Genomic DNA, 27,982 nt, shown 5'->3' with positions numbered 1-27,982 from the left:
TTTTTTTTTTTTTTTTGTGGTACGCGGGCCTCTCACTGTTGCGGCCTCTCCCGTTGCGGAGCACAGGCTCTGGACGTGCAGGCTCAGCGGCCATGGCTCACGGGCCCAGCTACTCCGCGGCATGTGGGATCTTCCTGGACCGGGGCATGAACCCGTGTCCCCTGCATCGGCAGGTGGACTCTCAACCACTGCGCCACCAGGGAAGCCCAAAGCTTTTCTTAAAATTGCTACTCTCTTTATGATAATTATTTCTGAAATTATTTTTGGATGATAGTTGTTATTCATTAAATGTAAGAATTAGCCAAGCAGGAGAACTGGCCTGAGTGAACTAGTGACAGTAATCCTGTGTTCTTTTGCTCAGTGAGCCCAGCTCTCTTCCTCAGCACAGCTGCTCATTTGTGGTGTCACAGGGCTATTGGATTTCAACTGCTGTGTTTGTATGACATTACCGTCTAAAGAGAAATGAGAGCAGCTCTGCGTCTATAGGCAATGGGACCCAATTCGTTAAGCTATAAAAAAGAATTCAAGAATGAAAACTTTCAGTTTAACATCTGAAGAATTCGTGGGACATTGAAAAATAAACCAATTTTAATAGGAGCTGGCCTGTAAGAAATGATAGGCTAAAAGATCAAGATTATGTTAGAGAAAATATGTTGTTTGAGGTGAGGACTGTGCTAACGAACCTCTCCCACTTGTCACGTGTTTAATGACTAAATGAAGACTTGCATAAGTAACTGCATTTTGGGGAAAAATTAATCTAGGAATTTCTTTAGGATTTCAGGATATTTGCTTCACAACGTCGAGGGTCTTGTTAAGACATTCCAAACCTTGATTGCATATGAGAATCACTTCTGGCACTTTTTTAAGCAGAGAAATTCTAAATGTTTACCCCTGAAGATTCTGATTAGGAAGGTCCTGGGGAGCCAGACACTGATATTTTAAAACTTTGACTCTGTGATTTGGAGGCAGGAAGTGAACAGAGAATTCCTTGTTCTCTGGCATAATTTAAAGTTTTTTTTTTTAAACTTTGTACTTAGCCTAAAATGCATTCATATGGAGAGAATGAGGTGTCCCATCATATAAATATATTGAAAAATTAGAGGTATTTTCAGATTTATAGAGAAATAAATTGAAGACCCTTTCATTCAATAATTATTTATAGAGGCCCTGCTATGTCTAAGACACTTAGTTTTTGAAACTTGATTGGTATAATTGGGAGTCACTTATTGGTGAAGAGATGAAAATTAAGGCTTAACTACAGAGTTGATGCTTGTGTGCTTTAGATGGTAATATGTCCACAGAAGCTCATGATAGCTGAATTCTGCCTTGGTGCAATCAAAGAAACAAACAAACAAACAAAAAGCAAAAAAAGCAATTTAAGGAAAATTGACCATTGCCTGCTATTCCATCTTTACCTGTCACCAAAGCCAAAATCCAAGTCTTAGATGTCACCATAATGATGTCATGAAATGTCTGTCCAACTCACACTTGTTATTTCTAAGGAAAATGGGCTCATAAATGCTGAACAAGCAGAGAACATTAGCCCCAATGCAAATGGTTGAGGTATTCTAGGTCCTTCTGTCTTTCCATAGGGCTTGTATACTCGAGCCAATGGTTTCATGGGAGGGAAAGAAAAAGAGAAAGGGGGAGAGAGAGACTCCCCAAGTGAATGAGTTTACTTCAACCTTTAGAGAGCAGAAATGGACTGCAACCGTTCTACATGGAGCAGAAAAGAAAGAATTGGACTGACATGCACATACACTTGACCTCTTAAAATGATCTGCCTCTGAAACTGTGGCACAGATTCCTAGGTTTTGAGCAATCTCTGAACCTCAGAGGAAGGATTTTCTGAGTCTTGATCCAATGGCAAACATTGGGAGGAAAGGAAGAGAAAAGAGGAGCCTCCAGATCTTGCTGGAGGAAATCCATGAGGCTGAGGTACTTGTTAGAATCATATGTTGATTCATTTTAAAGACCAACTAAATATAGATGGAGAAGTCTTAAATAACGTGAATGAGATGTGAGTAATTACATCATTCTGCTGAACAGTTAGACATGACAACTTCCAATAGCAGAATGATCATATCATTTCCTCTTCACCTACCCTAAAAAAAAAAATTCTGTGGCTAAATTGATTTCTGCTGACATTGTTTGTTTGATTCTTTTCCTTATTTTTATCCTGCTTCATTAAGGAAATGATTTGATGTATCTTAATAATAAAGTAAAACTGGATTGTATACAATAAAGATAGAAGTGGAAAAAAGTATATGTGTGTGTGTAATATATATATGTATAAAACTAGAAACTAGATTAAAAGTTCATTCTATAACCTGTAGCTTTGGGAGGCATGAGACACAGACTTTGCTTTCAGGTGTCTAGAATTCAAGGCAAAATCCAAACTATGCACAGTTATATAATGCACATTTTAATAAGTTATGGGCAAGCCAATGATCCATGGATATAGAAATTATTCTTGATACTAAGACCAGTAAAGAATTTCTTAATGTTCTCATAAAGAATGAAACATATCCTGAATAGTTCCAGAATTGATCACTTAGAGACTCAAAAAGAAGTTCTATTTTCCCATTTTTATTGTATCCTTAAATGTAAACCAATATCATTACACCAATGTGTGCATTTATTGAAAGGCATGATGAGGTCCAGAATCAGATCTTTGTTCATCTAGGTGAATCATGTGGTAGACCTTGGAATAACTATAGGAATGGATGGACTCTGCATCTTTCTAGCAATCTCAGCTGTATTTTTAATAGATATTTGGTGATTATACCAGGCTTGAGTTCAGAGTAAGTCTATCTGATTTATCATTATCTCATGTTGTGAGAAATGTTAAGAATCCAGTTTATATAATAAAGATCTTTTAAGAATGTTTAATTTTTTTTGCAGAGCATGTGTTCCATTTTAGGTCTGTCATCACTCTTCATTTGTTAAGTTTTAATTATTCTCAATTTGTCTCTAAAGAACTCTGAATCCAACAAGTAATTCTAATTTAATGTGTAGTGGGAGTAGTTTGATCTCTAAGAACTGAAATCTTACTTTAAAGATTTTTAAAAAATAAAGGCTATCAGGGGAGAGGACAGATTTTAACTTCGAGTTCTGTTATTAATTGGGGAACTGTGAACATGTTATTTTTTTTTTTATTTTTTTTTCTGTGATAGTTTTTTTTTAACATCTTTATTGGAGTATAATTGCTTTACAGTGGTGTGTTAGTTTTGCTTTATAACAAAGTGAATCAGTTATACATACACATATGTTCCCATATCTCTTCCCTCTTGCATCTCCCTCCCTCCCACCCTTCCTATCCCACCCCTCTAGGTGGTCACAAAGCACCGAGCTGATCTCCCTGTACTATGTGGCTGCCTCCCACTAGCTATCTATTTTACGTTTGGTAGTGTATATATGTCCATGCCACTCTCTCACTTCGTCCCAGCTTACCCTTCCACCTCCCCATATCCTCAAGTCCATTCTCTAGTACGTCTGTGTCTTCATTTCCGTCTTGCCCCTAGGTTCTTCATGACCTTTTTATTTTTTTCCTTAGATTCCATATATATGTGTTAGCATACGGTATTTGTTTTTCTCTTTCTGACTTACTTCACTCTGTATGACAGACTCTAGGTCCATCCACCTCACTACAAATAACTCAATTTCATTTCTTTTTATGGCTGAGTAATATTCCATTGTATATATGTGCCACATCTTCTTTATCCATTCATCTGTTGATGGACACTTAGGTTGCTTCCATGAACATGTTATTTAAATTCATCAATCCTCTGCTTATCTTTAAAACAGAAGAATTGAAAGCTATCACAAGTCTTCAAGACAACAGCTTATGAGCAATTAGCCAGCACAGGCCTAGAACATACCAAGACTCAATAACAGTTAGTTTTCTCCCCTCCATGAAGGGAAGATAAATCACTGTGGTGGCATTTTGATACGAATGTCAAGAAGACAGGAGATTTAAATATGTGCTACATTCTCTTTGGTTGGGTGAAGTGGTTTCATTATTTTGTGCTCTCAGTTCAACAGTTCAATATACTGTGCTTGTAATCATTGAGACTAAAAAAGATAAATAAGCAAAGTTTTCCCTGCAGATGGTCACAGCTAATTAGGGGAGACAGATAAGTAAACTAATAATTAATATTTAGTTTGAGAGCTACAGTATTAGAGATATTGGTTCCCAGGAGGATCATAACTTAATGTTTACTGTCTAAGTATCAAATACCAAGGCATATGGTGATTTCCAGCATCACTAGAGGTGGCCAAAGGGCTGTTGGCCAAGAATCTTCACAAGAAAGCATTTATCTTTCAGACGTACTCCTCTCCATGATTTCACCATTAGATTTGTATGCTCAGAAGTTCTGAGACCTACAGTTGGCAAGGCTTGGGATTCTATCTAGGCCAATGGACAATTAAAAGAAAACAACAGCACACACACACAATTGTCAGGAGAATTAGGCATTCACAATTATTTGGACAGCACATTTTCTACCTATAGATAATCATAATGGAAAGTCAAATTATCAGATTGCTTGGCTAGCATTATATCCAGCAAGTCAGTTTATTTACATGGCTCTCAGTGTGTTGTGTCATCAGTCTCTCATGGTCTGATAGGGATACCCATTCCTGGAGACTAGACAGTGAAGAGTTGGCCCAATAGGGCATCCTCTCCTCTGGACTGTGCAGGAGAAGTCCAGTGTTTCCTCTGAGGCCTCTCCTTTACTTCCATTGTAGACCAGCTGTATTCTGATTGTTGCATCCTTTCCTTAAATGAGTTAATGTCTTCAATCAGAAAATTAGTTAACCAACTATTTCTATTATTCTTTCATTTTCTGATGACAAAGATGACTGCTTTCTTTGGAGACTACTTACTGTGTGATGCCCTTTATCGTTACTGATTGCCTTTTGTTTTCTTTACAGGTACATGTCAACTTTATATTCTCACCCTGATTTTCCAGAGAAAGGACCAGAGGAGATTAATGAAGAGCTAAAGAAAAGTGTTAGCCACAACCCTCTTTTACTTCTCACACCACAGAAAATTAAAAGATACATTGAGTCTTTATGGAAGAAGAAAAGCTCTGGACAACCTGTCACCTTTACTGATATCTTTGGGATGTTAATAGGAGAAACACTAATTCACAATGTAAGCCTTGGCTCAGTCTACAATCCTTTTAATATGAGAAAACCATGTATATCGTAATGTTTTAAATAAAACAAAATACGATACATTTTGTAAAAGTCAGTTGACTCACCTTATCCTATCAACATGTACTGAGTACATACTCCCTGCCAGACATAACTCTTCTATAGTACGTTTCATCCTACATTACATTAGTTCTTACCAGCTTACTAATTTATTCTAACTATGTGTCAGTTTTGTTGTTGTTTTTGGTTTTTGGTTTTTGGTTTTTTTGGCCACACCGCGCGACTTGCGGGATCTTAATTCCACGACCAGGGATTGAACCCGAGCCCTCGGCAGTGAGAGCGCAGCGTCCTAAACGCTGGACTGCCAGGGAACTCCCTACATGTCAGTTTTGATGTATAGGGAAATACTTTTGTATTCCTTTTCTTTGGAAAAATACACATTTTAACCCTTAACTGCCCATTCTGCCCAAATAGCAATCTTTTTTAGATAAAGAGGTGAATACAAGTAATATTTAAATAGCAGAAGAAGAATGGAGCTTGCCTGGAGAGAGTCAGAAAAAAAAGGAGTGAATCACATGGAAGAAACCCATTCGACACATGACAACAGAGCGACATTTTATCTGAACATGAAACAGGGCGGGTAGAGTTTGTGCCAGGGAATCTGGGGGCTCAATTCCTTCTGGGCTCCCTAGCTGCCAAACGTCGATATAGTCCTGAGACGTATGGCTCTTTTTAGAATGAAGGTAATTACCTCCATAGAGCTTACTTTTTGCTGTTTTTCAGGATCAGAGGTCCTGAAAATAATCATAAGACTATTTTAGTAAGACTCTTTTTATTACAAAAATTTTGTGTCTTGATTAGAAGTACTATTTTACATAGTTTTTAAAAATCTGTATCTGTTTGTATATGTAAAACCTTTTCTTTCTTCTGTGGACAGAGAATGAACACTACCTTGAGTAGTCTGAAGGAAAAAGTCAATACTGGACAGTGCCCTTTGCCTCTTTTCACCTGTCTCCATGTCAAACCCGATGTCTCAGAGCTGATGTTTGCAGGTATGGAATTTCCTCTTGCAAAACATTTCCTGGAAACTTTGAACTGTGGTTCCTAATGATTTTCTCTAGAGGAAGTTCATAAGCAATTTTAGTTGCTTATTTTAATATATTTTCTGTAACATAAAAACTTTTGAAAATATAAGAATATTTTAAGCTAGATGACTTTCTGGTTGTAGAGACTATCCTATGAAACTAGTTACTAGTATATCTTCATTCAAATTAGTGGGAAAGATGATATAAAAGTAAATCATGAATATAATCAATTTTAATTATTCATTTCTCAAGGATTTTTAACAAAATACTATGTCTAGGGCTTTTAGGCAAGGCATATATTTTTGTTTGCTGCTTATCTGTTCATTAAATTGGGTAACATGATATCTGTTTATCATTCAAAACACTATTCTAATTTTTATAATTCAGCACCTTAAAAGTACTAGCCTGTACTTGTGGCAGCTGGTGAACAAAATGCCTCATTTTGTTAAATCTCAGATGTAAACATTTGTTTCTTCTGTAGCTCTGTTTCTTGTTGGGTGCTCTAAAAGTATGTGACTTCGTACTTCTCCAGGCCACTGCCAGTCCTAGTCTGCAGTGTGATAGAATTTCTGACTGTGGCTAGTAGGGTTCATTGTATTTTTAGGAAAAGTATCTCAGTGACATCAGTCACACCATGAGCTTAAAAAATCATTGTGAATGGCATGTAATTACCAGATTTATATCTAGAATTCTTGTGCAGTTTTACCAAGTCTCACTTTTTCTTCAACTGACTACTGTCAAGCTAGAATTTTGAATAGTTTATAAAAGCAGTGCACCTGGAATTCATTCATTCAACAAGTGTTTATCAATTATCTTGACTAAAATGTTTCTCATGCTTCAGAAAGCACTTATCATATTTATTGTCTTATTCAATATTTACTACAACCCAGGGAGGGAAGGAGGTATTTTTAGCTCTGCTTCACAGAAAAAAAATAAAATAAAACCTCAGAAAGGTTCAGTGATTTGCCCATTGCCACATAGAAAGTAAGCAGCAGAGCTGAGAATTGGTCTTGAAATACTTTGTTCTTTTTATAAAAATATTGGCTTCTCTGATTACTGATGATGTAGAATGTAGTATGCCAGGTGCTGAGCATGAACTCCCCTTCCCTCCACAGTATATTGCCCTTTTTCTATAAGACCTGATAGTATGTTTGAGAAATTTGCAATACTTATTAAAGAAGTTAAAGCACAAGAGAGAACAGAATGTTACTATGCACTGTTTCCTTGACCAAGTTGTGTGACACCTTTTAGCCTCAGTTTTCTCACCTGTTAAATGAGGATGAGACTCTCCTTATAGTATTTTGCTAAATAAATGAGATAAAGTATGTAAAGTACTTAAAACAATTGCAGGCCCAAATCAAGTTTCAGTAAATCTTAACAATGTGGAGTGTTCTATGAAAGCTGTATGAGACGAGTCAGAGGTCTGAAGATGAATAGAATTTGTATATGAAAGGCAAATTTAATTCTTGGATGGGGGTTCCAGGCATGCAGTAAGAGTGTCGGATAACCATGGCATACTCAGCAGCTATGAGGAACCGCACTTTGTGATGGAGTTCACAGGGAGAGTTAAGATTCTATCATACATGAAAAGTAAGGGCCATGATAAATTGTGTCTTTGTTGGTGTTGGTTTTGTTTTATTTTTGCTTTCCCATAGCTATTGTCTTATGAGGTCTTGGAATGCTTGGAAATTGGTTGGTAAATACCACTAGCATGCCAGTCAAATTTGTGCATAGCCAAACAAGGCTTCTTTTACCCCAGAAGCATTATGATTTAGTTAAACAAGCATTAAACTAATTTGGAAGCCTTGTCTTACTTCTAAGCTGAAATACCTTGGATGGGTCATTTAATCTCTCTGATTCTTATTTTCCTCATTATTAAAAAGAAGGATAATAATAAACATCAGTTTTATCTTACAGAGCTATTAAGCCAATTGCATGAGATAGGGATAATACTGACTATGATAAAGGGACATAAAAATATAATAGTTTTATTGTTACTGTTACGATTGTTAATGGCATTTTCACAGTTGTCTCTTTTTATCCTGAAGTTTTAGTCAGCAGCCATTCTCAAGAGAAAATCTGACTACAGTAATTAAAGAATAAATAATATTTCCAGCGAGTGAATATTTTAGATTCATCTAGAGTGAGAAATGGCTGTTTTATGTGCAGTTAGTAGTCTTTCAACTTGGATGTGTCTGATTTGGGCCAACTGCCTAATTTCAATATTGTTACTGACATGAGAGAAACCCCATTAACCTTCATTGTTAAGTTTCTGTGATGAGGAGGTTCAAGCTGTTTCTTCCAACAGAGTTGGACAAAGCCATCAAACGTTAGTTATGTTGATCTTGTACCCAGATAAGACATTCAAAGGAGCATGTTATGAGTGTTTGAGTAGCTTGAGTTATTGGGGAAAAATAAAAAGGAGACATGTCTATACTTTATGCCTTTAAATTTGCTTAGATTAAAATGGACATTCAAGAAAAAAAGTTAAAATATTATTTGAATTATATTATAAACAGAGATCCAAATTACCTTACAGAAGTTTTATCAGCTTTACTTCAGCAATACCAGAGAATGTTTTTCTTCCCTCTTAGAAAAGTTTTAAACACTTTCCCCTTTTGAAGACTTTAAACACATAAATATTAGTTGTTTAAATGGTTACATATTTTTGGTTCCTCCACTTCACTACATTTCTAGTAGGATTTCAAACTTCCATTTTAAAGTTTCCATTGGTCAGTAAATTGCATTTACTGAGCACAATTTATAGACTTAACATCATGTTAAGTTCTTTAACAGATGCTATAGAAGTAAAAATATAGTACTTCCTCAAGAAGTCTATAGTCTCATTAACAAGACAAAAATAAAACATGAAAAATTAGTAAGCCATACACATAGAATACTACTATCTGTTAGAGTATATAGAACTAACATAAATTGTAAGATATTAGAGATTTAGTATGGTCATAAGAAAGACTTCATGAGGGTGATGGAACTCAGATTTAAGTTGAACTTGGAAAGATCTATCAGTTGGGGGTGAAAAGTCAACTTTGTGTGAACAGTATAAGAAAATGTTCAGAAGGGAAGCCAAAGGTACATTTTGGGGAGCAGTAAAGAGACATTAGCCTTGGTCTCATGCGTGAACTGGTGAAGAGTAGTGGTGTATTTGGGAAAACCATTAGTGCCAAGTTATAGAAAGCTTTGAATTCCAGACAGAAATGTTTTTATTCAGTTATGATAATGGGAAATACTTAATGATTTTTGGTAGGGCAATAAAATTATTTAAATAGTGTTTTTGAAAAAAAGTATTTCGGTGATTCATATGGGTAGATTGGTAAGAAAGAAACTGGAAGCAGTGATATTACTGTGTTTCGTTAAATAAGGCCCTGGAACTAGGGAGAAACTGATAAGGAAAGAGAGGAGAAGATGAATGTGAAAAGCTTAAAGGTTACCAGTGAAATATGCGATGGATGGATTTGATGTGAGTGGGTTTAAGAGTGATTTCAGTTAAGAAAAAATTTTTTTCTGGGCTGTGATAGCGTGATTTAACAGAAACAGGTAAGCTTGACTGGGAAGCAAGGTGATGAGCTCCTTTCCAGGCAAGTGTAGCAGGATGTGATGACAGCATACTCAAACGTAAGTGCACAACAGGAAGATGGAAATGAGTAGATGGAGGCTCAGGAGAGAGGGTCAGGTTTGAAATGTAGGAATCAGCAGCAGAGAAATAGTAGTCAAAGTACCGTAGTGAGTTCTTCAGTGAGGATTAGAGAGCAAATCTACCTCTTGAGAATGTCTCTCATTACTGTGTACACAAACCACAACATTAATCAAGAAGAGATTGCTAGAGGAGTAGGAACCAGGAGGTCTTTACTCTTTAGTACCCTGGAGAGGGGTGTGAAATTCAGAGGTAAGAAATTACTCACAGTGATATAGAAATTTTCCTAATGGCCTCTGATTCATTGCTAGTCATGTCTCACCAACTCCATGTAAGTCATTATAAAACACACCACTTTGTCATGAAGGGTATATGCACCATTTGGCTTTGATGTGAGATGAATTATAATGTGTTCTCATCACAATTGTGATTTTATAAATTGTTTCACAAAAGTAGAATGTTCTAACCTATACTGTTGAGTAAATAATAAATATATGCATATCCACAATTCCTTTTCCAAAACTTTGAGGACAGATGTTTTAAAATTCAGAATATTTTAGATTTTGAAGTTAAAAAATATACTATATATTACATAATACCCCCATTGGGGTCTTATAATCAAATAGAGTGATTTCTCCAATGGAATGTATTGATATTCACATTCCATGGGATATCTAAAGATTAAGCCTCACATCTTTTCAAGACTGGTTTTTCTGCAAAATGAGTTCAGGTCGACTTTTACTACCAAACGAATAGCAAGAAAAAGTGTGGATTTTGGAGTTATTTGGATCTTGGATTGTTGGATAAAGGGTTATAGACATGCAATAATTTTAGAAAGGGAAAAACTGAAAAAAAATAAAGGCAGACAGAGAGTTTGGTGTTAGGCAGGGGTGCATGGTAGTGGGACTCCATAGAAGATGGTCAACAAAGACTTTGAACTAAAGTTAGGAAGGAGCAAGCCTTATGGTTACAGAAGGGAATAGCAAGCATGAGGGCTGTGAGACAGGAATGAGCTTGGTCTCTTGGAGGAACATTAAGAAGGTGTGTGGCTGAAGTGGAATAAGTAAGACAAAATGTGATAGGAGATTGGTTAAGATATGTAGTCAGACAAGGAGCATGAGCCAGACCATCATGAGGACTTCTTGGCCATGTTTTTATTTTCATTGTAATGGGAAGCCATTGGAAAGCTTTCAGCTGGCACTGGTGTGGTGTGATTTATATTTTAAAAAATCCATCTGGCTACAGGATATCAACAAGATAGTAGGGGAATAGAGAAAGTTTTAAGAGGCTATTGTGGAGATCCAGGAGAGAGTATGGCAGCTTGTACCAGTATGGTCATGGTGAACAAATGGATAAGTAGCCCGTTTCTAACCACATCTGATGATAGAGCCTACAGAACTTGATTTTTTGTGTTTGAGGTATAAGAGAAAGAGGACCATGAAGAATAATTCTAACGTATGGATAGTGGTATGAATATATGAAAAGTAGTACCATTTACCAAACAGGGGAAGACAGAGAATGGCAAGGAAATGGAGTCAAAAACCAGGAATTCTTTTTGGATAGATTAAGACTCAGATGATTATTAGGCATAGTTATAGCCACAGGAATACATGAAATATAATAGTGGCTACTATTTATTGAGTGATTAGAATGTGCTATGTCCTCTTCTAAGTTCTTTAAGTTTCTTAACTCGTTAGATCTTCACAACAATTCTACAAACTATCTACTGATTTTATTCACATTTTACAGATTAAGGAACTAAAACACAGAGAATACAAGTAATCTACCCCAAATTGCACAGATTTTAAACATCTGAGCCAGCAGTTTTAAAACTGAGTCTAAAGTTTTCCCTTCTTTAGAATTAAGATGGACTTTATAAAAGATGTCTGAGTTTTTAAATGTGAAAAGGTATTCAATTTGTGCAAATTAAGGGGTCCTTTGTGTTCTCATTTTATTCATCGGTAAGCTTTCCCCTCCCAACTTCTCCTATACAATGCCATATGCATAATAGGCATTTGGTTAATTTTTTAAAAATATTTTAAATAAATGAATGAGAATAATCATGACAATGTTGAAGTAATCTTTGTGCACATCTCTGTAGTATTTCCCTATTAATGGATTGCATTTTTTAAAATGATTTCAGATTGGGTTGAATTTAGTCCATATGAGATTGGCATGGCTAAATATGGTACTTTTATGGCTCCTGACTTGTTTGGAAGTAAATTTTTTATGGGAACAGTTGTAAAGAAATATGAAGAAAACCCCTTGCATTTCTTAATGGGTAAGTGATAAAAATCTACCATGAGTTTGTTTGACTGTTTTAAATCCTGGTGCATTCTAAGTTATTCTGTTTTTGCTTTATTTTAGGTGTCTGGGGGAGTGCCTTTTCTATATTGTTCAACAGAGTCTTGGGAGTTTCTGGCTCACAAAGTAAAGGTTCCACAATGGAAGAAGAACTAGGTATTGTAAAAACATGCTTACATTGATAATAATTACACTATATTGGTAAATTTCATTAACACATATGTTGAGAGAAAATTAAATCATCATAAAGACTGTAATTGTTCTAAAGTAGGCTAGGCTAAGCTGTGGTGTTCAGTAGATTAGAGGTATTCAATGCATGTGCATCTTACAAAATTTTCAGTTTATAGTGGGTTTATTGGGACATAACCCCGTTGTAATTTGAGGAAGATCTGTACTCCTTTTATCAATAAGGGTAGCTTTTTGAAGATTAGATTCAACAACAATTTAACGCAGTATAACACTTAAATTCACGCTTGTCAGTTCATTTACCTCTTAAATACTTCTCACGGCTTATTCATACCAAAAAAGATGGAAAAAGTGTTTCAAATCACATCTAATAAATTATCACCAATGATTTTCTTTAAATCTAACTCACTAGCCCACAATAAATTAAAAATAGTATTTACAAAACTTGAAAAAGACGAACTCAATTGAGGACCAGCAGTATTCATTTGTTATAATATTTATACCATAGAAACATATGTTTTCTTTAATGAATAAATTTGATTTAAAGTAAACGAAACAAAACATGCATTCAGTATCTCCTAAATGTCTTGCCATCTGTAGCTCAATCAACACTAAATTTGTTATGGTTATTTTGACTGGTGGGGGGATGGAGCAGGGAGATGTTAAATTTGAATTTGGGGCCAGCCTAGCTGAGGCTGGGGAGAAGGGTCCTGTAGATTATCAGCACACTACCTACCTACTACCTCTTCTCTGTATGTGAAGTATCACACATTAATTTGAGGACAGAGTTAACAGAACAGCATAAATGACTTTCTCAACAATCAATTTATCTGAAGAATACTTGCATGTAAAAAACTTACCATAAGATTTTTCTGACAAGCCATCCTTAGTTATTGCAGACAGTTTATTTAATTAAGCTTTATATGCAAAACAAAAATACAATTGTACTTTAATTAATGTACTACAAATTGGCTTATAAGTAGTATGATCACTCTTCCTGTGAGAATTGACTTTAGATATGTGATATTTATATTAAGTGCAGTAACTTGCTATAGTCCTTAATATTTGGGGGTAGTTCTTAGTAAATAATGGAGAAGTGATCTTATGATTGCAATACAGCCAAAGATTTTAATATAAAAATAAAAACAACCAAAAAGGCACTTTGTCCTTGAACTTGCTCCTGTCCTCCGAGCATCACTCGGTGAATAAGCAGCCAAGGTTGGTGGAACTTTTGAGTGTTCTCTGACCTTAACTACAGAGCCACATGCTCTTAAGGGTAACTGAAAGGCAAAGTGCATAATGCTGAAAAGCTCTGACTTGATTTATTTTAACGAACATTACATCCCAGATGAATAACCTGTTCTCAACTCTAACTGTGGGAATAACTAACTCTTCTCTAAGATGTGATGAGTTCAGAAAAAAAGAAGAGAAAAAGAACAGAAGTACCACCTCTTATGAGGCTTACTTCTCTGTGTTCTTCTGTGTTAAATAATCCAGATAAATCCAGGGTTTGCTGCTTTTTCCTTCTAAGGCAGGAAGAGAATAGGACTGAAATAACACATCTGAAGGTGGATGAGGCAATGGCTGACCGCCAAGGAAAAGGAGAATGTTTATATTCAATATACTTGAATATTCTTTGTTGTGAGACATCCCCTTTGAGACCAGTGGTTTGGCAGCTTATTTACTTTCTCTGTGTGTCAGACTTAAGGGGAATATTGTGTCCTTGAGAACCACCGGCCAGCAGGATGCGTGTTACCTCAGATTAGGTAAGGGTTTCCAGAAATGAGACGAGAGTGATGACTGAGGGGAATCTGAGGACTCCTGGTGACCCTTTCATCCACTGGCCGACTAAAGTCTACCTCTTAAAGTGGTGTTCAAAGGTGGTTTTTGTTTTGTTTTCCTCTCTTTCAAAGACACACTTTAAGATAAATTGGAGCATAATATGGGGAAACCAAATGTTATACCTATATTTCTCTCAGTTTAAAAGCCCAAATGGCTCTCTATTACTGAAAGTTATAAATTTGGAGTCAGTTTCTTAGGATTAAAAAAAAAAATTCTATTGACTAACAGAAGGAAAAAAAGTCACTCTATAGATAAGGATTTCATGTACATGTCCAAAAAAATTTTTGATTTTTCTACAAATGTTGATTATAAAATGGTTTGTGTGCTCCATAATTTGGGTACTTTTTACTTGAAAAAAGACAAGTTATGCTAGGTTTTGTTTTTGTTTTACAGATTTATGGTTTCTATTTTAGTTTTTGTAACTGCTCTCTTTAATATGTTCTGAGGAAGCACAAGCTGATACCAAAACAGACATTTCAATAGACCATATTCAGTATTATTAAAATCAAAAGATATATTAGTAGCTTCATTCATTTTGATGAAACAATTTTGTGGCCCCCTTGTAAATTTTGGCTTTACCCTGTACTGACCTTCATAAACATCATTTCAACATATTTAATTGAAGAAAAAAAAATTTGATATAATAAGAATTATATAATCAAGTTATTCTTTCTGTCAGAATTAAGATAAACAAATAAAAATTCTCCCCTTTAAAATCATGTATGAATAATTCTAAACTAATTTTTCATACCCTGAGAAATTTTGCTTTCAAATGAGAAATTTGAAAATACTAGTAAAGCTAAGACATTTAGATTTACTAAATTGATCTAGATTTATACGAGTAAATCTAATAGACCTCACTGTGGTTTTGCTACAATTACTTCCTTACAGTAAATTTCATCGTGAGTCTTGACACCTGAGATTCTTCAATTGTTTTGTTTTCTTTCTGCAGAAAATATTACGGCAAAGCATATTGTGAGTAACGATAGCTCGGATAGTGATGATGAATCACAAGAACCCAAAGGTAAGAGAGCTGGAACCTCCTCTGGCAGAAGTGGATTAGGAAAGGACGTGAATGTATTGTCTGATTTTCTCACTCAAGATGCTAATGGTAGTCTCTGCTTAAGGCATTGAGTGATAGAATGGTAGCTTTCAATTCAGAGCAAGAATTAATGCCATATACGTAACAAAATATGCAACACAAAAGTTGCATATTTTAAAATATGCAATAATTAAAAGTTATTTCATTTCTTTTAAATACCTCAGAAATATTATCAGTTGAACAGAGAACAAACTGAGATGGTAGAAATACCAAATTCTGTGTTAAGTCTGATTAGAGCACCAGGCTTCTCAACATGGAAATTGTGATTTGGGAACATTTTTACATGGCTTTAATAATTAAAATTTAATCTTTTAAAATCTTATTATTAAGTAACCTGTAGAAAATGATGTTCTCACTCCATTCCTGAGCCTTATCCCATTGCCAACATTCTATCTCGCAGGAAGGGATCAGTGATGAAGTGGGGTAGAATTACTGAGAAATTTTTGTTTTGTATATTACTTTGTAGTACAAGCGAGAACTTCTACACCTTAACAAGGCAGCTTTTAGCTTTGTGTGGATCACGATAGTCAATGGGGAGTCGGGGAAGAGATAAGGCAAGGATCACAGTTGTTATGTGGTAAAATGGAATGATTTTACATTTTGACACAGCCATTGGTACAAATATTCCCCATAGCTCAAAAGCCAAAACAAATAAACAAAGAGAAGATTTTATAACAACTGGGTGAACATGTCCTGTTATAGTTTGAATACAATCATCTAGATTTTAAAAGATATTAAATGCTTTCTTGTCCGAAACCTAAAGAACTCCACCAGCCAAGGTATAGATATTGGAAGAGCCTGTTTAATCTTTGCTGAATCAACACTAAAATTAAAGATCTCTTTTCATAGCTGGGCTGTTATTTTTCAGTTGTTCCGGTCTTTTTTTTTTTTAATTTTGAATTTCCTTTTAATGAAGGGAGATAGTACAAAGGGGGTAGATAGCATATGCCTAGCATTTCTAGAATTAATTATATATTGATTTGGGGACTATCAAGTAGATGTAATAATGGTTTATCAATTATTAAGTAAATTGCCAAAATGATCAGTACATTTGATCACCTCTGCAGTACTAGCTGGTTTTCTTAAGGCTGAGAAGTTCAAGGACCCTCTGAATACGGCTGCTTTGCTTTTAGTGCCAGCCTGCATTGGAGAATGATATTTAGGATGTTTCTGAGGATTTCTTATTAGCTCTTAATATTCATTTTTAAAAAATAGCCTTTATAGGGCTTCCCTGGTGGCACAGTGGTTGAGAGTCCGCCTGCCGCTGTAGGGCACACGGGTTCGTGCCCAGGTCCGGGAAGATCCCACATGCCGTGGAGCGGCTGGGCCCGTGAGCCATGGCTGCTGAGCCTGCGCGTCCGGAGCCTGTGCTCTGCAAAGGGAGAGGCCACAACAGTGAGAGGCCCGCGTACCGCAAAAAAAAAAAAAAAAAAGCCTTTATTTATTAGAGTAGTTTTAGACTCACAGCAAAATTGAGCAAAAAGTACAGAGTTCCCATATATTTCCTGCACCCACACACATAGCCTTCACCACTTTCAGCATCTTATACCAGAGTGGCACATTTATTGCGATCAATGAGCCTGTACTGACACATCATTATCACCCAAAGTCCAAGCTTTAGGATTCACTCTTGGTGTTGTATGTTCTACAGGTTTTCACAAATGTATAATGACATGTATCTACCTTTATAGTATCATACAGAGTACTTTCACTGCCCTAAAATCTTCTGTGCTCTATTTATCCCTCTGCTTCCCACCCCCAGCCCCTGGCAACCACTGATTTTCTTACTGTTGCCATCATTTTGCCTTTCTAGAATGTTATATAGTTGGAATCATATAGTGTGTAGCCTTTTCAGATTGGGTTCTTTCACTTAGTAATATGCATTTAAGTTTCATCCATGTCTTTTTATGGCTTGACAGCTCATTTCTTTTCAGCACTGAATAATATTTCATTGTCTGGATATACCATAGTTTATCTGGTTACCTACTGAAGAATATCTTGGTGGCTTTCAAATTTTGGCAGTTATGAATAATGCTGCTATAAACATCCATGTTCAGATTTTTGTCTGGATATGTTTTCAACTCCTTTGCATAAAAATCAAGAAGCATGATTTCTGTATCATGTGATAATAAAGTTTCGTAAGAAACTTCCAAACTGTCTTGCAAAGTAATTGTTCCATTTTGTGTTTCCACCAGCAATGTATGAGAGTTCCTGCTGCTCCACATCCTCACCAGCATTCGGTGCTGTCAGTGTTTTGGATTTTGACATTTCTCATAGGTGTGTAGTGTCATCTTGGTGTTTTAATCTGCATTTCCTTGATGACATGTGACATGGAACATCTTTTCATATACTTACTTGCCATCTATATGTTTTCTTTGGTGAGGTGTCTACTAAGGTCTTTTGCCCGTTTTTAAATTGAGATGTTTGTTTTCTTATTGGTGAGTTTTAAAAGTTCTTTGTATATTTTGGGTAGCAGTCCATTATCAGATGTGTCTTTTTTTTTTTTTTTTTTAATTTTGGGGAGGATGAGCAGTTAACAGTTTTTTTAAACAATGTTTTACTTTGAGTAGAATTCTTTTTTTTATTGTCTTTTTTTTTTTAATTGAAGGGTTAATCAATTCTCTTTCTTTTTTGGCCACCCCACACGGCTTGTGGGATCTCAGTTCCTTGACCGGGGATTGAACGTGGGCCATGGCAGTGAAAGTCCGGAATCCTAACTACTAGGCCATCAGGGATCTCCCCAGATGTGTCTTTTGCAAATATTTTCTCCCAGTCTGTGGCTTGTTTTCTCCTTCTCTTGATGCCCCTTCATTTTTAGTCACGTGATTTTGAACAAGGTCTTTAGGCATTTTCAACTTTAGTTTTTTTCAAATCTGTACTGGCATCATTTTACGTGCTCTCACAGAATTGCTGTAATCATCACATTAGCAAGTGCATACAAAGGGTTTTAAGTTGTAAAGGGCTAATAAATAGAAATTTACTATTAGAATTTTAGCTAATAAGCGATAGATATGATTTATCTGTTGACTTTTGGGTTCATCCCACAAATGATGTCATTTCCAAATACATCATAAGGAAAGCAGATCCACTGGTGGTATATAAGTGGGATAAATTTAATAATAATAATAATAACAACAACAGTGATGATGAAGAAGAAGAAGAAAAAGAGGAGGGAGCTCCAAACCTTTGGAAAATAATGAAATGTCTTATTCATATCCTGTGTAACGAAGATATAAATCATTCATTTTAAAGCCTGATTCATTTTATTGAAAGATTTTCTTTGTTATACTTGGCATGAGAAAAATGTGGGAGTAGAAAAGACTGTATATTTGTTTTTTCATGACTAGGCAATCATCTGGATTGTTTATTGAGAGAAAGATCCCTCCATTTACTGAGCTCAGTTAAGCTAATCTTTTGAAGATAAAAATCAATATTTATTTTGGTCTTATGGATGTTTAGTTACCATTTATTGAAAATTATGAAGTTTGAACATAGATTCTTTTTTCTTCTCTCAACACACACACACACACATACACATATAGATTTATATATGCATATATATTTATATCCAGGGTTCCCAGAAATCTGAACAGAAGGGATTTAGGTAGGGGAGATTGTACTCTACCATACAGTGTTCTTAGATTTGAGTTATGAATGAATAATATTGATAATGAGGATCATGACTCTATTACAACTATTTCTACTACCAACTAGTGTTTGTTGATAATTTAACGTGGGCTTTAATTTTTCTAAGAAACTTACATGAATGCATTAACTTAGTTTATCCTCACAACAACCCTATGAGGTTTACTGATGAGGAAATGAAGACTGAGAAGGGTCAACTAACTAGTAAACAATGGAGAGAGGATTGGAACCAGGGTAGTCTGGTTCTGGAGCCACTGCTCTAAATAACTACACAATGTGGCTTCCCAGTAGTAGTGATGAGTGCATAGATTTTAAGGAAAAATCATTGAAAACGGCTTCTTTTGGAAGATTCCTGAACTTTAACACATTTTAAAACATATGTTTAATTTACAGACTTTTTTTTTTTTTTTTTTTTTTTGCGGTACGCGGGCCTCTCACTGTTGTGGCCTCTCCCTTTGCGGAGCACAGGCTCCGGACGCGCAGGCTCAGCGGCATGTGGGATCTTCCCGGACCGGGGCACGAACCCGCGTCCCCTGCATCGGCAGGCGGACTCTCAACCACTGCGCCACCAGGGAAGCCCTAATTTACAGACTTTTAAACCCCAAACTTTATAAGCAAGAATGAAATGACCGTTCAGAGGGCAAATATATGTTGAATCCTTCAGTTGTCTACTCTCAGTCTGCATGATTTCTGGATGTTTATTAAACAGGACAGGGAAGGAAACTTGGGAAAGGAAGGGGATTAGCTACTGTGGATATTCCCTCTGTGTGTATGTGTGTGTGTGTGTGTGTGTGTGTGTATGTGTGTGTAGCCAGGGAAAAGAAAGAAAAGAACTGGGGAAAGGGAAGAACAGAAGTTTCTCTGGAAATTAAAGAATAGGCCAAGCAACACTGCCAAGAATACAGCCTTTAGACTGACTACCGGTAAACAGTACAGTAAGAATAAGTTAAGAACAAAAATGATTAATGGAAATATTGACTATAATTTACACAAATGTTTGTTGAATCAAAAGCTGTGGAGCTTCATCATTAATGTTAACATTCCATTGCCCAAAGATCTTTTTCGTTATTATGGATTTTTGGAGTCTGTATAATGATCTTTTCTTTTTCCTTAGGCACTGAAAATGAAGAAGCAGAAAGGGAATATCAAAATGATAATCAAGCAAGTTGGGTCCAACGTATGATAATGGCCTTGGTGAGTGACTCAGCTTTGTTTAATACCAGAGAAGGACGAGCTGGGAAGGTGCACAACTTCATGCTGGGCTTGAATCTCAATACATCCTATCCAATGTCTCCTTTGAGAGACTTTACCACCCAGGAGTCCTTGGAGGAAGATGAATTGGATGCAGCTGTAGCAGGTAAGTACACAAAATGTGATCCATGGAAGCTAATTCAGGAGATCTTTCTTCCTTCTCTGGGGAGGAGCATTTTAATTATTAATAGTAATTAATTTACAATCAAATTTTAAAACATGCATTGAATGTATGAAGGGCTCTGAGTTGTTTTTTTGGAAGAAGAAATACATTGGGCAGGAAATGACATCGTCATGTCAGCATAAACAGTTTTCATTGAAATATTGAGGGGGACTTTGATCCTCTCTATATTGGTCAAGGTTCACTCACAGCAAACAGGAAACCCTCTCCCTTGTTTAAGCAAAAGAGGTTTAAAGTAGGTGCTTACAAAATTGTTCCAGGGCTTGGAGGAGCAAGCTCCAGTCTGAGCATCTAGGAATGACTCCAAAAACACTTCAGGATCACCACAACAAACGCCCCCCACAACGATGCTTGGCAGTAGAAATAGCAGAAACGTAGCCTCTGTCTCATTTCCCCCTTCAAATCTCACGTGGGTGTTTCTCCTTGGCAGAGGATAGGTCTCAGCAGATCCAGAGTTGGGAGGGAATCTGGTACACGTGGTCCTCAGCCTATCTCTCCAGTGCAGAGCAGTAATGTGTGCCCCCTAGGGGTGTGAGTGGAGTTGAGTTCGCCCATCTGCAGTGTCCCTTCCAGTTCTCTGAAAGGTTAGGTAACTTTCTTAAGGCCACTTAAGAACCTCATAAGAACCCACTCACTTTCAGGTTTGTCACTTAACCAAACTCCAAAGAATACTTGCCTTGATTCTTCAGTTCCATGCATGTTCCAAATTAAAAGGTAAATTTGTCTTGGTGACTAATCACTACATAATTATCTTTCTTATAATGCACCTAGCATCTTAAATTTTTTCTACTTTTTCATACCATCTTTTTCCCCTTAACTGCCCAAATGTCATTTCTCAATCATTTCTGCCTAAGAACATTGACAGGAGGCTATGAGAATGTAAATAGAAAATTTTCCAAAAAGCTTTCTACTACTGTTTAAGGATTCTACCTATAAAAATTAGACATGGCTTTAGATCTTATTATTGTTTAGGTAATGCTGTTTCTGTTTGTTGCTTGAGCTTAAGGGAAATGGCAGAAGCAAAAGTTACCCCTGTTTTTAAACAAGAGGAGTAGAAACTCACTATATTTTGCATTATGTTTGTGGAATCAAAGTCTAGGACATGATTATATACCTGCAATGCAAACCCTTTCATATGAACTATAATAGAAGTCTATTTGTGATAAAGTCAGTGTCTCTTTTTAAATTCATCCAAAATAAAAACACTTGACCATACAATCAGTGATGTTATTTTTTTGTGTGTTACTTATGATTTAACTTATTGCTGTTACAATACCAATTAAATGTATCTTCTTTAGAAACAGCCTTTATGGATGAATTATGATGGGCTTAAACAAACAAACACCAACAAAAAAAAAACTCAGCCTCATAGAGCGATTACGACTAGAAAGAATCATTAGTTATTTTACTCCATAGAAAAGGAAGATCAAAGAAGATAGCATCATGTTTACCTAGAATTCCTCAACTGAGCTAGAATTAGGACACTTGAATAGGCTTCTTGACATTGCTCAGAAGCCTTTCCCTTTGCTCACTCTCTTCCTCATAGCCCTTGGTTTTATCAGTCATCGTCTTGCTGATGTAAAAATGGAAGTTTCCTTGTGTGTACTTATTACATCTGTTTTATTTTATTACTCTGATCACAATACCAAGCATAGCTCCTTCTGTGGTTTGCACAGCACAAGTTCTGCACTAGACATTTTAACAGCTTCCTGGTGGTTTTGCAATAGTTTATGTAGATTTGGAGGTGTTAGCGTTGCTTGGAAAAATACAGTGCTCAGTTAAATTTGAATTTCAATTTTTATATATATATATATATATATAGAGAGAGAGAGAGAGAGAGAATATGAGTATGCCCTTTATAACATCATTTGGGACATCCTTGTATAAAAATTGTTTGCTATTTACCTGAAATTTAAATTTAACTGGACATCCTACATTTTTATTAGATATATTTGGTACCCTTAGGAAGTCTGCCTCTTTCATTATTCTCAGCGTATGTCAGATTGTTCTTCATTTCCATCTTTCTTCTCTCCTTTGTTCCTTCTTGCATTGCCACAGTATTTACAGAACTCCTTCAATGTGTGTGGCACTAGGGATCCAGTTGTCAACAAGACATGCAGTCCTTGCCCTCATGAAGACTAAAATCCTTTCATGACCCTTCCTTGAAAATTTGATTCTTGGAGGGACTTATATACTTTATTTAACAATAATAGAAAAGTACAGTAAAACTAAAAGCCAGCAACCCTGATCCTGATGGAACACTGATCCTGATGCAGTTGTAAGTCCGCGAGGATGCATGATCTTCATTTGCCCTCTCTCTAGTGCTTGGAGGATAATAGCTGTGCCTCACCTTATCTGACTTCTTTATTCGGTGCCTTTTGAAAAAAGAGTCAGGGACAGTTTTCATAAAATGACATGAAGAGATAGAAAATATTAATCATCCTAAAATATGATATTACACAGGTTGAATATTTCTTTTGTTGAGATATTTTGAAATGTTCTAACCTAAAATTGTTTTAGATTAATGAGCTTCAGAAGGAACTTTAAATATTATTTCTTAGTGTGTATCTCATTAAATTATACTTCAGTCACTTTATATTTATCCGATTGAAAAAACGTATACAGCATGTTGACTTTAGTCAAAAATCCAGTTCGGTGAGTGACAAGTTCATTCAGGTTTGTTGCTTATGAACCAACATTGCTAAAAATGACTGCATTTTAGACTGAATATACTGAATTGATTAGTGCTTTTCAGACAAAGCCCTTACGAAAATAGACTCTGTTTATCTCCCTCTGGTTGTTTCCAAATTTTAGAATAAAACTACATATGTTTGAAATGAAATGTTAAAAGGTTTATCATAAAATATTATCAACGTTGTTCACAAAATCGTCATTAAAACTTTTATTTATTATACAGTTAAAATACCACAATTCAAACATTAATTAAGGTTATTTCTCTTTTATTTTTAGAGATTTTTAAAAATCTTATCTAGATATTATGTTGGGAAAAATCTTACGTTTAGTTTACTATTTTGTTTATATGGATTTTGTTTATACAGATTAAAATTCGAGAATTTTAGAATAATCTCTCAACCTAAAATGAGAAAAAGTTAGTGTTTTACTTTTGTGCCTGTTGCTTCACCTTGCAGACCATCATTTGAAAACAAGAGAAATAAGATGAAGAAATTCCCCTCATTTTTTTACTTCAAAATAGTTGTATACCTGTGGAAACTAATTCTGGAGAAGCTACTCATTAGTTACATGACTTCTTTCCTGTTTACTTTTGTGTTTATATTATTTACTGTGACATACACCATCTGGAATTAGAAATCAAGACATGAGTTCATTTAGGCCAGAGTTCAAAACACAAACATCCAAATATTTGTACATTATAAATTGAATCTGTGTGATGATTAACTCATTCACAGGTTGGGAAACCATGTAAACTTTAATTTACGGGAGGATGTTCTTTCATAGGGGCATTCATCAAACTTTCTATGACGTTTTAGTAGATATTAATAAATCGGGTTCAAGTTCAAATAAATTTGGAAAAACTAACAGCTCCATCCCCCTCTTCACAATGCCATGGGATACCCTAATGAGTTTGAGAAATCCTACTTAAAGATGCCTCAAGTATAGTACTTTAAAAGCAGCTTCACTTGCATTTGAATCCCAGCTATGTCATTTATTAGCTGGACAGTCCTGAGCCATTACTTAGCGTAACCTCGGCTAACAATGATAGAAAAGTAGAGGGAAACTAAAAACTAGCAACCTGATCCTGATGGACCCCGTAGGTTAGTGAGGAAGCAACAACCTTCATTGTTTACTCCAATGGTTGACTTATAAAATAGAAACAATTGTTACGTATCTTATAGAGTTACTGTCAGAATTAAGTAGCATCTCCACTAAAAAGTACTATTAGTCCAAGGCATAGTAAGGAAAATAGGGAACATGCATTATAATTTGTTATTATTTTAAGTTGTTGAATCTTGTGTTTCTCAAACCTATTCGATCATGGAACTCTTAATTTGTATATAGAATATCTGTTAATATCTTGCAAAACTATTTTTTTTTTACAACACAATTAAGAAACATTGCTTCCTGTCAGTTTATATGGAAGGTTGGAACCATGGTGTTTAGCTACATGCCAGAGCTGGGAATTGGTCCACATGATGGTTTTTCTCTCAAATGTAATCTTGGATTTAAAACAGGAAAAAGGAGACTATCAGCTTCATGACGAGAAGGGGGAACTCAAACAGAATAGGAAAGAAATAGTCTGTTTCTGGTTAATCTTTTAGCTAAAATGTAAAGCATCAGTTTATAAAACCAGAGAAAAATATTTGTGAATTATCATTGTACTTTATTATTTTAGGGAAAATCATGTCACTGTAAAAAAAATTCCCATTAATGTGTTTTTAATTTTTTTGCTTAATTGTGATAAAATACACATATCAATGTGGTTTTCATGATTGATAGATGCATGTGTAGATTGCCTCTATGCATTGTAGTTATTGCTTTTTTTTAAGATTTTTTTTTGATGGACCATTTTTTTAAAGTCTTTATTGAATTTGTTACAACACTGCTTCTGTTCTGTGTTTTGGCTTTTTGGCTGTGAGGCATATGGGATCTTAGCTCCCCTACCAGGGATGGAACCTGCACCCACTGCATTGGAAGGCAAAGTCTTAACCACTGGACCACCAGGGAAATCCCCAGTTATTGTTTTTTAAATTACCCATTTCAAACCCTTTTAGTCTTATGGCTGTGCCACTTTCTGAAGTAACAGTGTGACACTGTGTAGGGTTTAGACTTCCTGGACCTGGCTTGGAAACTTGACTCTCACAGTGTGAAACTGAACCTCTTAGGGCCTCATTTCCTTATCTTTAAAATGATACTAATAATACCTCCTTTGTCTTCTAAGGAGTTTTCTAAGGATGATAAATCTTATATATGAAATTTCTAATAGATTATAGATACTCAAAATAAAGCTGCTTTTAGGAGAAATAAAAGTACCCAAATATAAATTTCTAGCTTATTAGTAAAATATTTTAAAACTAATATAAGATAAAGATTCATAATTTTTCACCTTTTTAAAAAGCTCACATATGTAATTTTTAAACAATAAAAATTTCAGAGGAATAGATGTTACAGTGGGTTTGATAATATATATATATAATATATATATATATTTCAATTTTATAATTCTTAAGTTTCAGGTTCTGTGATAGATAGATATTTAGAATTCTGGCTGGTGGCAAAGTTCATTGTCACTACATAGATACTTGATAAGAAAATAGAATTAACCTGAAGATAATTATTTAAAGAATGGTATCTCTGCTCTCTCCTTTTTGGCCTAGGCATTCACCCTGGACATAGCAAGACTTTTTTTTTCTTTTTTAACTTGACCTGCCTTTTCATCCAGTTACATGACCTTATTCTTGTCTAACACCCCCATCCCCCATTGTTTCTTGGTTTTCTTTTTTAGCATATTTGTTTTTCATCTAAGACCGTTTTTTCACATCTTCCTACTTTCCTTCAGTACACATCACCTCAGATGTAAACTCTTTTCCACTTTATTTACAAACATCACTAGTAAATGTTTCTAACATTCATTTGTTATTCAGTATTTTAGAGATGAGAAATTTTTATAGATTTGAGAGAAGAAAACAGTGACTGTTAACTAGAGAAACTTGTAAGGATATTAATGTTTTCTTAAGTAACTAAACCAAAGTCTAATTGAGAACTGTTTCAATTCACATTGAATAAGCGTCCTGGCTAATTGTCTCATTGGTGTTTTAGTTTCAGCTTCTAGTGATGATGAGGACTGTGGATTTTAATCAGACATTAAGAATTTAAAGATTTACTTTCCTCTCTGATCTCTTGCTCTTACAATGTAGTGATAAAATCGACTGTGAGAGAATTGTAATCAGCATCATTCTTATTTAGAAATATATGGAGGGAATTAACATGTGATGGGTTTCTGTCATGTACTGAACATTTTCTGGGTAATAGGTATTGACTACATTTTATAGGTGATTTTATAAACACAGGTTGCTCTGATCCTCTAGTTTTTGTTGTTTCCTCTATGAAAATGCTCACCAATGGAATTTAAAATCTGGCTCAGAGGTCATAATGCATGTCTAGCATGAGCACCTTCACTCTATCCTACTGTAATAAACCTCCCTCTTGAGCTTTGCTGCCCTTCTTTCTAACAGAACAAGTGGGAACAGGTGTGAGGACAAGGGGACAGAACAAAATAATTGCATGTCATTTCATTCAGTTCAAATCAATTTAATTCTGATCACATTTCTTTCTCCTAGGAAGAGGATTAGAATCACCACACATAGATGTGAACAGCAACATGTTATCAATATTTTTTGTTCATAAAACTGATGATTTCTAGCCCCTGCTTTCCTTCAGATCCCTTGCCATCTCATCCTACTCTCCTCTTAAGTTGTAGCCACTCTGTACTTCTTCAAACATACCACTCCTTACTCTGCCTTGGGGCCTTTGCTCTAGTTCTTCCCTCTCCCTGGAAAAAAATACCACCCCCTCCAAATCCTTAGATGGCCAATTCTCTCTTATGAATCTGGTCTCAAAGTCTTCTCAGAGAGGTCTCTCCTGACTACCTACCTGAAGTTCCTCCTTATCCCATTACCCTCTATTACTTCCTTCATTGCATTTATCACTGCCCGAACCATCATTTAATATATTTGTTTACTGATTTAGCAGCACTGTGCTCTATTGGAGCAGAGTTTGCATCTCTCTTGTTCGGCACCTGGAGTAGGGCCTGAAGAGTAGCAGACAATACATGTTTGCTGAATGTGTCAGCTGGATTATTCTCTTAGACTCCCATCACCTAGAGAGGTGCTGTGTGGGATCCCTTCAGACTCTGCCACTCCCAAGTTGTGTCATTTTAGAGATGAATTTAATGTATTTCATCCTCCATTTCTAGATATCCTCTATCTCACGTCTGTTCTAAGACTTAAGCAAGATAATGCATGAGGAAATGTTTTCAAACAGTAAAGATCTATGTAATGTGAAGTAATGCTACGACAGGGATCCTGGCGCACAGAGCAGAGTTACTACTAGGGCCTGAGCCTTGCTTGCACTTTCCATGTATCATCCCACTTAATCCTCACAGCAGCCTTGTTGATAGAATCTTTTATTCTGATATTACAGAGGAAGAAACCAGAAGTCTCCAAGCCCTGAGGGCCTAACCATAGGGAATTCGTCTCACACGTTTACATAACAAATACTTTTAATATCCTAAATAATGTTAAATGATTGTTTAATTCATTCTTTTCTTTTCTATCCTTTTTAAAGATCCTGATGAATTTGAGCGGATATATGAGCCTCTGGATGTCAAAAGTAAAAAGATTCATGTGGTGGACAGTGGCCTCACATTTAACCTGCCATACCCCTTGATCCTGAGACCTCAAAGAGGAGTTGATCTCATCATCTCCTTTGACTTTTCTGCAAGGCCAAGTGACTCCAGTCCTCCCTTCAAGGTAAGGAGAATTTATGTCGCATTCCATTATCTGCCACATTCTTTTGCATTGCCTTGTAGCTACCTT

At 35.7% G+C, this 27,982-nt stretch overlaps 1 protein-coding gene across 1 annotated transcript in view; it reads left to right on the top strand.

The window, feature by feature from the left end:
- Window positions 1-27,982, top strand: part of PLA2G4A (phospholipase A2 group IVA) — a 153,025-nt gene that overhangs the window by 103,208 nt on the left and 21,835 nt on the right. Inside the window, exons 9-15 of the mRNA XM_029229716.1 lie at window positions 4,936-5,158; window positions 6,098-6,212; window positions 12,041-12,178; window positions 12,265-12,357; window positions 15,182-15,253; window positions 20,091-20,333; window positions 27,732-27,916. Of these exons, the coding sequence (XP_029085549.1) occupies window positions 4,936-5,158; window positions 6,098-6,212; window positions 12,041-12,178; window positions 12,265-12,357; window positions 15,182-15,253; window positions 20,091-20,333; window positions 27,732-27,916 (1,069 nt within the window). The remainder of the gene's footprint in view (window positions 1-4,935; window positions 5,159-6,097; window positions 6,213-12,040; window positions 12,179-12,264; window positions 12,358-15,181; window positions 15,254-20,090; window positions 20,334-27,731; window positions 27,917-27,982) is intronic.

Source organism: Monodon monoceros, unplaced genomic scaffold (genome assembly GCF_005190385.1).
Source record: "Monodon monoceros isolate NGI ecotype Baffin Bay Population unplaced genomic scaffold, NGI_Narwhal_1 Super_Scaffold_18, whole genome shotgun sequence".
NCBI classification, from domain to species: Eukaryota; Metazoa; Chordata; class Mammalia; order Artiodactyla; family Monodontidae; genus Monodon; species Monodon monoceros.
The sequence above is the reverse complement of the archived record's forward strand: the minus strand, read 5'-3'. Positions and strand labels throughout refer to the sequence as shown.